Genomic DNA, 13970 nt, shown 5'->3' on the forward strand with positions numbered 1-13970 from the left:
AAAAGCGGGTAAAAGCAAAGGAAGTGATAGTGTCACCCCAATAATATTTTGATATATTTGGAGAGTTCAGAACTGTAATCAAGCCTGGCAATGCTGGTTTTGCTTTCTACGATTGGAAATCAGCTATTGCAGAAGTTGTGCGACCTACCAGTTCATGGCACTTCAAATTTTGTAACACGAAGCGGTTCATTTTGAAGAAATCAAAAGAAAGTAAAGTACTTGTTCGAGGGGAACCCAATTACCGAACTGACCTTATGGAAACTAAAGGTATTTGCAGACGTGGCAAGTGTTTCCAACAAATTAATCCAGTAATAGTTCCACTAGGACTCCATCCAAATGCTGCCAAAGCCAATGATGTGAATAAGCTACTGTCGAAGCACTATGGGCCTGAATGGAAGGAGAATGCAAGTTTGGCATTTTATAGAGATGTTATTGCCAGACAATACACAACTGTGCATGAAGAGGATGATGATGAACCTATGGTTGATGAAGATTTGAGAGTATGATGTTTTGAAATAGTTCAACATATTTTTTAGTTGACAATATTGAGAAAATAAGGAGAAACTTCAGTCAGTGTAGGATCTTAATATGCACTAGAAAAATACTATTTTTTGTTAAAAAAATGTATTTTGTATCATTATTAAAATACGAGATGTAATCAAAGAGTTGGTTACTGGTTTTCCTTACGAAAAAATTCATTTTGTATTATATACTGTTCCAAAATTCACCTTGTCCAAAGTATTGTTCCAAAACTCATCTTGTGCAATTTATTTTAACAGTTTTAATATTTGTGTATACTGTTACATTTCAAAGACCTCAAGAAACATATTTCAATTTAATTTTTGAAATGATTCATACCTACTGTGTGTTGGCTATGTCACAACCTCTTTGCATATCAGTTTTTCTCGATTTTCTCTGTTCCAGTGAAAGAGGACAAGGCGAGTTTTGGAACTGGACTACTCAGTTCGTGAACTGTAAAATTTTATTTTAAGAACTGTATAAAATTATATAGAAATATGAATTTTCCGAATTTTTATGTTGTCATTTCTACTGTCCGTGTAATTTGGACTGGTCCAAATTACACGGATTTCGTTGGTCCAAATTACACACCAGGTAACAGGCACCGAAAACATTTCACAATTTGTAACAAACATTTTCCAGACATTTGATGCATTAGTTTACTTACCCCAGAGGATTGAATATTTTTCAGGTTTATTGACGTTATTAAATGGGCAACATGAATACAAACGAAGACAATTTCCAAATCGGCACGAAATAAGATCAAAATCACCGTTCGCAAACAAAGCAGCGTCACATGTGTGTCGTTAGCGCTCGACAACTGAAAGTTTCTAGGTACGCCGCTTCTGAGCGGCACTGGTTGTGAGGCGCTGCATTGTTCTGCTATCTACAAACAAGCTCTTGAACTAGAGTCGGACCAAATAACACGGACTTCCCCGCAAAAAAAATTCTACAGACATTATGTGCTTAGCAATGGCATATGTCCAAAAGCTTACATCAAGTCATGCACTCCCGTTGCACAAATATTTCAAATATAATATTATCAATGATAACTGATGGATGCTTGGCACTTCAAAGAACTAAAATATTTTATCCTCTTCTAATAATATTTTCCTTATGTCTATCTGTATACATGCATGTTCATGTCAGTATGTGTCTAGTACCGGCCCGACGGCTCGCAATGAAAGCAGTGCTGGTTATCAGTTGTACAGGAAGAAGGGCACACGGAGGCTGGAGCTAGCGCAGTGACGGTGGGGTTCCTCGCCATGTACTCGCACGCGCCCGTGGAGCTGGGGGCCATGCCCCTGGCAGTGAGCGCAGTCAACCAGGACCCTCGCCTGCTGCCACACCACAGACTGCACTACCTGCCAGCAGACATCGGGGGCGGTCCGGGGCGCAGTCCGGGGCAAGTGCTTGCCCTCCAGGTCATGACCCAGATGAGGGACAACGGCACCGTCGCCTTCATCGGCCCCGGCGACACATGCCGCTCCGAGGCGCTGGTGGCCGCTGCCTGGAACCTTCCCATGATCTCATACGTGAGTCGCTCATCTCCCACATCATCTCACTGCTGGCCGCTGCCTGGAACCAGCCCATGCTCTCATACGTGAGTCGCTCATCCCTCACATCATCTCACTGATGGCTGCTGCCTGGAACCTGCCATGATCTCATACGTGAGTCGCTCATCCCTCACATCATCTCACTGCTGGCCGCTGCCTGGTACCTGCCCATGCTCTCATACGTGAGTCGCTCATCCCTCACATCATCTCACTGGTGGCCGCTGCCTGGAACCTGCCATGATCTCATACGTGAGTCGCTCATCCTTCACATCATCTCACTGCTGGCCGCTGCCTGGAACCTGCCCATGATCTCATACGTGAGTCGCTCATCCCTCACATCATCTCACTGCTGGCCGCTGCCTGGAACCTGCCATGATCTCATACGTGAGTCGCTCATCCTTCACATCATCTCACTGCTGGCCGCTGCCTGGAACCTGCCATGATCTCATACGTGAGTCGCTCATCCTTCACATCATCTCACTGCTGGCCGCTGCCTGGAACCTGCCCATGATCTCATACGTGAGTCGCTCATCCCTCACATCATCTCACTGCTGGCCGCTGCCTGGAACCTGCCCATGATCTCATACGTGAGTCGCTCATCCCTCACATCTCACTGCTGGCCGCTGCCTGGAACCTGCCCATGATCTCATACGTGAGTCGCTCATCCCTCACATCTCACTGCTGGCCGCTGCCTGGAACCAGCCCATGATCTCATACGTGAGTCGCTCATCACTCACGTCATCTCACTGGTTGCCGCTGCCTGGAACCTGCCCATTATCTCATACGTGAGTCGCTCATCCCTCACATCTCACTGGTGGCCGCTGCCTGGAACGGGTCTGTGCCTGTACAAACTCGCAGCTAATGCGGAAATGGCACACACAGTGTTAGTAGGAGCCCGCATATATAAATGTCGTACATCCGTTCGTGCCATCAGTTGTCGTTCGACCTGTAAGAAGATGTTTACGTTTCATCCTGCTGACGTGTACGTGAGCGTGCGACCTAGCTTCAGAAGTGTCGAGTACAGCTACTGGGATGCCGCGTATCTACGTACATATACAGAAACCTGTGATGGAGGCGCTCAGCATTGTCGGTTTGCGCACTTTCTTGTGTCCTACGAACCGACTCAGCAGCTATTAGATTGTTGCGAACCTGGAAACTGTGTCGTCTATCACATGAGACCGCACACGATCCTTCCTGCTAGCATCGCTGAGGTAGTCGCCTCGTCTGCACGTGCAACACCAAACATGGGCGTGTTGCAACCTGATGCGACCTGTGATGCTTCTACGCAGACGTCCAAACGACGTTCGTCACGTCGTCGAAGTTCAGGCAGTGAATCTGTCCCAACTAGCACTGCAGTAGAGCCAAGGCGCAGACGTGGTCACAGACGTCATCGACCATGTCTCGCTCGAGATGACGACATCGCAGAAGTTGACCAGCTGGAAACCTGTGTTCCTGATCCCGTGACCTGTGATCTAGTTGTAACCGGAGTCGACGAGGCAGTTCGTGCGGCATTAAAGACTTTGCTTGTGAAAATGCTTAATTCCTTAACCTATCATTCATTTGTGTAATTTTTATAAATAAATGTGTAAATCTGAACTTGTGTTAGTTAGTTTTTTATTTCTACAATTTTTAGGTACCTAATAAAAAATAATTTTAAATACAGACAATATTTTGACTCATGTAGTATTCCAGTAGACCGCGGGTATATAAGCGAGGTTCAGACGAGTGGACCCTCAGTCTACCTCTGGCCGCAGTGCAGTACGGACCTGCTCTCTTCAGTCAATTTCGTGAGATTTAGTTACTGCTCCAATGTCGACCGGGATAGACTGTTTACCGTCAGCAGCGGGGACCTCGATGACAGCAATGATGATGGAGTCGGAGATTCCGATACCAGATGCAGAGGAGACCACGGCAGCGGAGAGCTCAATGGATGTGGTGTCGACAGCCGCGGAGATCCCGATACCGACTGCAGAGGAGACTTCAATTAATGAAGAGCGTACTTCGCATCAGTGCAAATACTGTGTCGCATCATTTACTATCACTTCAAGCGCGCGCAGACATGAAATAAGCAGTTGTCCGAATAATTTACTGAAAAGAATACAATTTCAGTGCAATAAGTGCGGTAAACTAATTTCACGTCTCGACAGCTTACATCGTCATTATATAAAATGCTCCGAGAAAGTTAAGTGCAAGTATAATGAACATGGTTATTGTTTTGACTCATGTGTTGAACCAGTTAATGAGAATATATAAGTGAGACCCTGGTGATATGGACTTCAGTCTGTCTCTGGCTGCGGTGATGAACGGCTCGGATAGTTAGACTTGTATAACATAATAGACCTGTATCTAGCTATTCTTGAGAACTCGATGGCATCATTACCACTATCTACACCAACCTGGATCGAAGGTCTACCATCATCAGTGCAGAGCACGATGACAACGACGTCTACAGCTACACCTGCTCTCTCAGCACAGCAGGAGATTTCGACGCATGCAACATCTTCCGCAGAGCAGACCTCAAAGGCTTCAGAAGTTAACATGACAGCAGTGTTACAATGGTTGTCAACAGTTCCAGTGTCATTGATGAATGAAGGAGCATCCAACGGTGTTCCATCACCCAACTGTACGTACTGTGAGAAGATCAAAAACTTGAAATTACGTGATTATGTAACACACAATTGTAGTAATAACTCTGAACGCATTAAATATAAGTGCAACAGGTGTTTAAGCAAGTTTATACACCATGGAAGATTAAAACGTCACCTCAGGAATTGTGATAGACTGGCTGTACATTCATCAGAATCAAGCTGTATATTTTGTAACAAATCATTAGCAACTATTCAAATTGCAAAACGACATGAAATATATCACTGTCCTTTTAATGAAGTCGATAATTCGGTTTTGTGTGAAAATTGTGGTGTACCATTATGTCGACCTGATAGACTGAATAGACATTTAAAGTCGTGTAAAGGGCTTAGTCCGTACAATAAGAAGACTGATTGATTCGAGAAATACACAAAACTTTAGTACTTTGTGTTTTTTTTGTACTTGTCGTAGGCTAGAATTTATGTAATAAAAATTTATAAAAGTACTTGCTGTGTTTTTTATTTTCTCAAACCTGTCACTTTTGTGGTATTTTTTTAAAATTAAAGTTGTTTTGAATCGTCCAGGGATCGAACCAAGGACAGGAATCAATAATTGAGCGATTTTTTTTTATGCATTTTGGAATTTTTCCCGAATTTATAGCATTGAAATTACGGATTTTCAAGACGGCTGCCGTAACGAAAAGTGCAATAGTGGTTTTAAAGATTTTTATTATTTAATTCGATTATTTAATATTTTTAATGATTTTTAAATTTTTTCTCGATTTTCTAACATAAAACTTAAGGATTTTCATGATGGCGGACATGACATCATACTACCTGATGATATATAAGCATGGTAAAAAGTGGTGGGGGTCAGTCTGCCTGCAGCCACCATTGAGGAAGGAACCTGTCACCATTTTTAATTTTTTTTGACCTCGTCAGGTTCGAACCGAGGACTCCGAGCTCCGTAACGTAAATGTATGTTTTTTTTAATTTTTATTAAATTTTTATTAATTGAATATTTTTATAAATTTTAAATTTTTTTTTCATTAAAATCGGATAATAAATAAAAAAGTTAAAGATGGCGGACGTAACGGAAATTGAAACGGTGACGTCATAATTCAAAATGGCATAAAACAAAATGGCGGAAAGTTCGAGGAAACAAAATGACGTCACCCAAGATGGCGGATCCAAAATGGCCGCCGGGGTCAAGGCCAATGTCAAAGGTCAAGGTCATCCAAGATGGCCGCCGTGACGTCACAATCCAAGATGGCTGACACCGACACCACTACCACATCCTGAATCCTGTTTCCGGACATACTATTACACACTACTGATATGACGTTTTCATTTGATATTTTTGACGCTTATGCGTTTCCTACATTTTGATAAATTTACTTGACATGCACATGCACTATATCAAACCACTTCGACACAATCATTGGGTCTAATTAAAGCCTTAACCTTTTATACTTTGTTACACAAGACTAGTAGGAGGATGCCTCTCGAGTCGTGAAGTCTGGCACAATGTTATTGTCATGGGACTACTACTTGGTGGTGGCTGGCCAAGAGTGAGGCATTGGACATGTTCGGCCGTGTTCACCTCTTGTTTCCTATGATCAGGAGGCCGGCTGCCATTTTAGATGACTCCACGTCCGCCATCTTGGAATCTGCTATTTTGAAAATCCGTAATAATTTAGCTAGAAAATCAGAAAAAGTCCAAAATTCATTAAAAAAAAAAATCGAATTCCGTCAATGGTTCGATACTTTCTCGAAACTAAAATTGTAATTTTAAGCTAAAATACTTATATAAGTAACCAAATATAGACAAAAATCCTAAAAGAAGCATTCATTCCTCATATACCAGCCTCCAATTGATTACACAGATTCCTGTCCTTTGTTAGATTCTTGGTAAATGCTAAAATGTTTATTTTTGGGGGAAAAACTTATTTAATTAAACATTATGAAATACCTAAAAGCTGCTTAAATTACTCATCCACCAGCAGGATGATAATGCCACCTTGGCCACCATCTTGGAAATTCGTAATTATTAACCCTAGAATTATTAGAAGAGCAATTAATAATATATTTAAAAAAGAGAAATTAATTTACTGAGTGATTCTATCGATTCCTGACTTGGGTTAGAACCTCGCTCGATCCAAAAAATATAATTCCAGTTAAAATTACTTATTTACATTTAACATTGAGGCGACAGGTTCGAGAAAAGAATTTTACAAATAAATAATTTATTATATAAATCCTACAAGCACAAATAAGGAAATTACTAGCGTTTCTCAATTTCTAAAGACTTCTTAGAAGGCGAAGGCATGTGTTTTCAGGGCAGTTCTATTCGACTGTCGACTAACCAGGCTCATCCAATCAGTGGCCAGGCTCGTCCAATCAGTGGCCAGGCTCGTCCTATCAGTGGCCAGGCTCGTCCAATCAGTGGCCAGGCTCGTCCTATCAGTGGCCAGGCTCGTCCAATCAGCGGCCAGGTACATCCAGTCGGTGGTCAGCAGCCACCTCCCCTCCCCAAACCCTTTAGCAAGCACATGCGATACAGCTCACAATAGCGAGTAGCGCGGCGTGCCTAGGTCATTACCGTGAGTCGAACAAAGCGTGTGAGTAATTGGCAATTATTATTATTGAGGATTATTGCAATGACATGTTCACTTTACCACGTTACTTGTTTATTGAATGGTTATTTGAGGATTGTTTTTGTGTGTATTGCGTGTTGCCTATGTGTCAGGCGATACACGTGTAACCTGAGAATAGCTTGCTGTAGTGTAGCGTGTTTTAACAATGGGACAGTTTCATTGGTTTATAATGCAATGAATAATAATTATAATAATGATTTATCACAGTTTATGTTTATAAAGCTAGAAGAAGGGATAACGCCCATCCAATGAATAAATAAGTATAATATTACCACTAAGTTTCCACAGGTATACATTTATATAAACATTATTTGCCGTTTTGGTGGTTATTTGCAATTAAGAAGTTTCTGATGATGATCACTTGAGAAAAAAAATTGGCAAATATGGTTTCGTCTTATTTTCTCGTTAGAGTCCCTTTCCAAATTTTTTTTTGTGTTTTTTTGGAAATGTAATGTAATTGCACACAAAAAAAGAGAGAGCTGAAAAACATAATAAGATAAAAATAAATGTGTAAAAATTTACTAAATATAGATTATATTTTTAATTTGAATAAAAATTTCTGGAATAATTTGAAAATATTTCAACATATTTAAAACTATTTATAAAATCTAAGAAAACACACAACTCTTAATTTCAGTATGTTATGGCCTAATAAAGTATATTTCTAAGATTTTTAAACTCGATAGCTTATAAGTTTGATATGTAGAACTAATGTGCTCTAAGCATTATTTAACATACTTTGTCTGTCTGTGATTAGTTTCTTGTCCTATTAAACATGTCCGCCTCGCTTTTCTCCTTGTTATAAATACATAGTCCTATTTAGAAATAATTGACACAGTCTCAATAACACATTGACGTATATTTATAAGTATTCTCATGTATTCATTGAAATATGTATTTTTTTAACAAAAAGAAATATTTCAGGCAATCATTTTAGACAAATATTTTCCCAACAAATATTCAAAGACATTAAATATAATCGCCCATAGATAGAACGTTTGCGGATAAGTTATTGCCGCATTAATTGGATTTAAATTATTTTGAAATATCCTGAAATCATAATATTGTTTGTATTATTTTCCCCAACAGCCGAGAAGTAAAAAGCATCGGACTTTTTAAAAACTATTTTCTACTAAACATGTTTGGACTTAATTTTAAATAAAATATGATCACACGAACTACCAACCGTATCAAGTGGACATTATTTGCTATTAATTAGTAAAAAGAAGAATGAGCGCTTTCAAGCTAGACATACAATAATGATGGCAAATACTGCGATCAAGCGCACAAGTGAAACTAATTCAGCGGACTGTATGATCGTTGACAGTAGCGCTCCCTAGCAGAAGAAAAATAAAATAAAGTTGAAAGGTTCTAAGCTGACAGGGTAAGATAAAGACCTCTGGTGTATGTTTTGTAATGGCACCCAGACAACTCGAATGTAGAATAATAAATAATAAGGCATTGCTCTACAGTAGTACCTGGCATTAGCATGCCCAGCTTCTAAACGGCGTAGCTTAGCTACTCTCATTGGTTACAAGAAGTATTCCACACTAAACTATATCAAGGGCTCCATTCGCGGGATGTGATATTGCAGGGCGTGACAATCCAGTCTTGATATTGCCGAGATACTTCACCCTTATGCTTAGCGTGATGTGTAACACTCTATTATCACCGCATTTTCTGGATTGTGCAACAACTGTATTGCCAAAAGTTGTACGGATAGACTTCCTTGAATAAGTGTCCGTGAGAGTCAACACGGGGAAGCTAAGACACCGGGCAGAAGGGACTTCTCCCCTGCAACTGGCTACAAGCCATTACAATGAAGGTAGACTTTCAATGAGAAATTGATTAATGGGTAAGTGGAAACACCGCAGTTTCTCGTAGTAGAAACAAACTTAATGGATGGCTAAATTTAAAAATTTGTAGTAAGAGCAGAATGTTGAATGTAAATTGGAAAATAAGTCAAGTGCGGTCGACGAGAAGTGACTGGAAGCCACTCTGCAGGCTCAGTGAGGGCTTAGTTGGTATCACTGCGCGCTCTGCCGAGATCCTGCACTCCAGGCTCCCTCTCTGAATATTCATTCCCTGTCGATAAAACAAGTGCCGTCTATATAACTGAAAATATTCTCTTCTGAAGCCGTTAAAATGTTACGAATATCAAGAGGATTTTAAAGAAATTGTGTATTAAACAAACAGAAACCTAATCTAGCTAGAAATGAAGAAATAACACCATATTTGTATTATTTAATCAAATATACAACGCATCTAAAAACAGATGTATAAAATTATTTTATTTTTATTTGAAACAAACGATGAATAAAAAACATACAACTTAAAAAAAATTCTAATGACATTTTATTTTATTCAATTAATTTTCAACATATTAGGCATTTAAATATTTTTTTTTTGTGGGAATAAGGTGCTAGAAAAAAAGCTGAATTTTCAACTTTACTTTAGGTTATTATGTAAAACCTTTAAAGTGGCGTATTTTAAAATGTAACTATTATGGAGGCAAGGAAAAAATACCTAGTTGGATGGAGACTTAGCTGGGTACACAAGTATACAAAAGCGACTTGGTTTCTTCCAAAGAAATATATTAGTATTATAAATATTTATTTATTTTTCTCATTTAAGCAAGTTATTTCATTCTTTTGACACGAATAATGTGTACAATGTGAAGGTTCCGTAAGTGTTGACAAAAATTTCTGTAATCTTTTATCCATAATTCTTCATGATAAAAATTTTCAAGATAAACGTATTTTCATTGCAAATAACTTCGAAAGAATTACAGAAAACGTCAGATTAAGATATTCGGAATTAATAATTGTTTTTGGAATATATTCGTTTGATACCTACTTTATTTTGTTTATTGATTTGTTTAGGTATCGTGCAAAAAACTACAGAATTGGTTTCTTGGTCAAATCATTACGAAATTATATCGATAAGGTGAGGATTTTAGGATTAAGTTTAATTTTATAAAATCTTAGCATTTATTTGATTCGAATACAGCAGGAGATGAAAAAAATTGTAATGTACATTCTACATTTAATTTTCCAGAAACCCATTTGTGTAACGGTGAAAGTAAAATAAGTCAAAATTTTTCGTATGTAATATGCAGTAAAAAAAAAATTTTTTTTTTAACCTCTTTTCCAAGTTTCAACCCTAAATGTATAAGGCGGTGGCAAGTTGTTCTCGTAGATCTGAAATAACTGGTGAGCACAGCATCGGGCCAAGTGGAGCGTGTGGGCGCAGGACAGAGATGTACAAGTGGACCAGGGCCTTGCTGGGTGACCGGGGGCAACTGCCCCGCCCGGGACACGAGCCAGGCCTGCCCCCCCCCCCCCCCCCGGCACACTGACCAAGGTGCCAGATATCCCAGTCCTGGCCAAGCTGTCGTGCGGCGGGAAACACCGACGTCACATAGGCCTAATGTGTGACATGCAGCCACCAACACATAAAGCAGTAAACTTAAAATTCCAGTAAGAATACATTATTGTAATAAAATATTTCAAACATCAGTTTTCTCCTTAAATATTTTAAATCTAGTATATAAATGTCTACTTTTTTCAATTCTAGGCTTACCAGATATGTTTTTAAACTGTTGAATATTTTAAAAGAGTTAAAAAAAAATTATTATCTTAACCGAAAAATAAGACAGAATGTAAAAAAAAGGGGTACTTTTAAAGATAACTAAGAATTACACTGAAACAATTTCATGACCAAGATAATCTTAGTCGTTTACATAAATAATTAGTTGGAATGTGCGGCGATCTAACACGACATGCTCCTGGACCTTAACTCGTCTGCAGAGCAAGAGAGCGGTCAGTTCTGCCGTCTACTGCTGGATCCGCCCCTGGGTGCAGGATTGCCTCGCACCAACTGTGCAGGGAGGTCTGTCAGCCACGAGCAAACAGTCGAGGCGTGGTCAGCAGCGTGACGGGACGTCAATCCATCATTCCGTCTGCCAGGCGCTCCTGCTCGTTCCTTGTCCGAACCTAGCACACACATCATTTTAGGCAGATATCGAAGAAATGGCTACCTGTTGTAGCCCTTACCATGGTGCGTCTTCCGAAATTTTTTTAAAATTGTTTATAAATAGTTTTTCTCTTCATGGTCCATAGTCCCCAAAACCATTGTCATCTCAAATATATAATATATAATATTTATAGTCACAATACCTGCCATAAGTAGTGTATAATAGTTACTCCGGGCCCTGGTGCCGGTGCGTGGTGGCGGTCCGCCATCTTGGATTGTAAAGTCACGGCGGCCATATTGGATTACCTCGACTATTACCTTCAAAATCAGTCAAAGTTATTCAGTTTTGTTTAAAAAATATCAGGCAAAAACTCTCAAAAAATCAAAAAATATTAAAATTTCCATATTTGAGGAAAAAATTCTCATCTTGAGGGACAATTTCTCGTTTTAGTCCTGACAAATGTCAATGGCTTAAAAATTCCTAAAAAAGGCTTAAGACTCCTAAAAGCAAGCCACCTTAATCCGCCTTAGTCATGAACTTGACCATTAGGATGTCAAGCCGCCATTTTGAACTATGACATCACCATTGCAATTTTAGTTATGGCCGCCATCTTGATAATCTGTAATGTTAAAAAATAGGGAAAACATTAAAATTAATAAAATATGAATTATTAAAATTTTAATAAAAAAACTTCCTCCAAGTTTGAATTTATGATGTCAGGTCCTCTATCTTGGTGGCTCGTAAATATTTAGCAATAAAATCGGAAAGTTTCGAACAGAGGACTTCATGATGTCAGTACGTTATTATTATAATTTAATTAAATATTTTTTATAAATTCTATATATTTCAAATATAGCTTAACAATTAATGATTTTCATAATGGCGGATGTGACGTCATAATTAAAAATGTGGAAGGTTCTAAAATCCAAAATAGCGGAATTACTGGAAGCAAGATTTTTATTAAAATTTTTTACAATTGTGATTAAGTATTTTACTTTTAAACACACATTACATGTTTACTATCACCAGGAATCGAACCGAGGATCGAAATAAATTAAGTAATTAAATATTGGAAGTAAATGATATTTTTAATATTTTTTAATTTTTTATAAAAATGTTTTTCAAAATATTATTTATTTTATTTTACTGTAAAGTTCAAGGTCACTATCTGGAGGCTTGGTTATTGGCATTTTAAGTAATTTAAGCTGCTCAAAGAAACGTTAAACATTCGCGAGTAAAATTAAGCCTCTCTGAAAAAATTTAGGACTCCAGTTTTTTTAAGGGAAAAAAATGGGTAATTTTTCCTAAAAAATGGGAATTTTCCCTCGAAATAGGAAAATTTCTAGGAATTTTAATGATGCTTGAGTCATTGAGGAATGTTTACGGATTTGACACCAAGAGGGCCACCGTGACGTCACAGTCCAAGATGGCGGACCGGCTCCACGGCTCCAGAGCTTGGAGCCTGGCCTCGGACCGACCAGATTGTACTACTCGAGACCTAGTCAATAGTTTACTGCTCGTTTTACATTAAGAGCACAGGGAATTAGTTCATTTGCTGTCAGCTATGTGAAGTGGACACCAGCATGCACCAATGGCAGGATCGCTTCAGCTGCAACCACGCTCAGTGATGCACTCGAGGGTGGGCGTGGTCTGTGGTCTGCGATGCACTACAGACCGCCGCGTGGATGCAGGTGTCGGGTGTCGGCTGATGGAGCCGCGCGTCAGAACCCGAGCCTCTGCCCCTCTGCCCCTCTGCCCCCTCTGCACCCTCTGACGGCCTCTGACTGATGGACGTGCCAGCCCGCCGCGCCAATCACGTGCCAACCACGGAACTAGCTCGTCGCTACTGGCTCTGTTATAACATCTTACCAGAACAACTGTAGCTCAATGTTTTTTTTCATATGTACCTATATTAAAATACAATTGGTTCTAATCTACAAAGTTATTGGCTGTATACTAAGTTTTATTATGGTACAAGTAAAGAAAATGTCTAAAATGATTCACCTCTTGGCATCGCGAGATGTCGCGCTACTGGACGGCTGACAAAGCGCGACTCCGACGAGGAAAAACAGATTGTAAAGTTACTGATAATGGGATAACAGTAAGCATTACACCAGCAAAACATATATAACATTCTCTAAGAAAACTGAAAAACACAAGTAATTAAAATAATACGTACTTGTAAGAAATCCATTTTGATGAAATTAGTTGGTTTCGCCGGCCGTACAGTGTCGGTGCAAGCGAGCGTGTGGAGCCTGGAGCGGGTGTCGCAGAAGGCAGTGGCAGTGCGGTGCCGGTTGTTGCTGCTCGGCAGAAATGCGCAGACACCCGGGTGTCCGACAAGGAGGTGTACTTCACCTTCGCGCGCACCCTGCCGCCGTCCAGCAAGGTGTCCAAGTCCGTGGTGGCCCTGCTGCGCGCCTTCAGCTGGGACCAGTTCGTGCTGGTGGCCAGCCCGCGCTCCGGCTGGGTGGCCCAGGTGCGGGATGCCATCAAGGTCAGTGCCAGTAGAGCTGCAGCTACCACCACCCTGCCGCCGTGGCCCTGCCGCGCGCCTTCAGCTGGGACCAGCCCGCGCTCCGGCTGGGTGGCCCAGGTGCGGGACGCCATCAAGGTCAGTGCCAGTAGAGCTGCAGCTACCACCACCCTGCCGCCGTGGCCCTGCCGCGCGCCTTCA

At 40.3% G+C, this 13970-nt stretch overlaps 1 protein-coding gene across 1 annotated transcript in view; it reads left to right on the forward strand.

The window, feature by feature from the left end:
- LOC134535246 (guanylate cyclase 32E) overlaps positions 1-13970 on the forward strand; it is a 69884-nt gene that overhangs the window by 11894 nt on the left and 44020 nt on the right. Inside the window, exons 2-3 of the mRNA XM_063374317.1 lie at positions 1723-2054; positions 13608-13790. Coding sequence (XP_063230387.1) covers positions 1723-2054; positions 13608-13790 — 515 coding nt within the window. The remainder of the gene's footprint in view (positions 1-1722; positions 2055-13607; positions 13791-13970) is intronic.

This window comes from Bacillus rossius, chromosome 8 (assembly GCF_032445375.1).
Source record: "Bacillus rossius redtenbacheri isolate Brsri chromosome 8, Brsri_v3, whole genome shotgun sequence".
In the NCBI taxonomy this organism is placed as follows: domain Eukaryota; kingdom Metazoa; phylum Arthropoda; class Insecta; order Phasmatodea; family Bacillidae; genus Bacillus; species Bacillus rossius.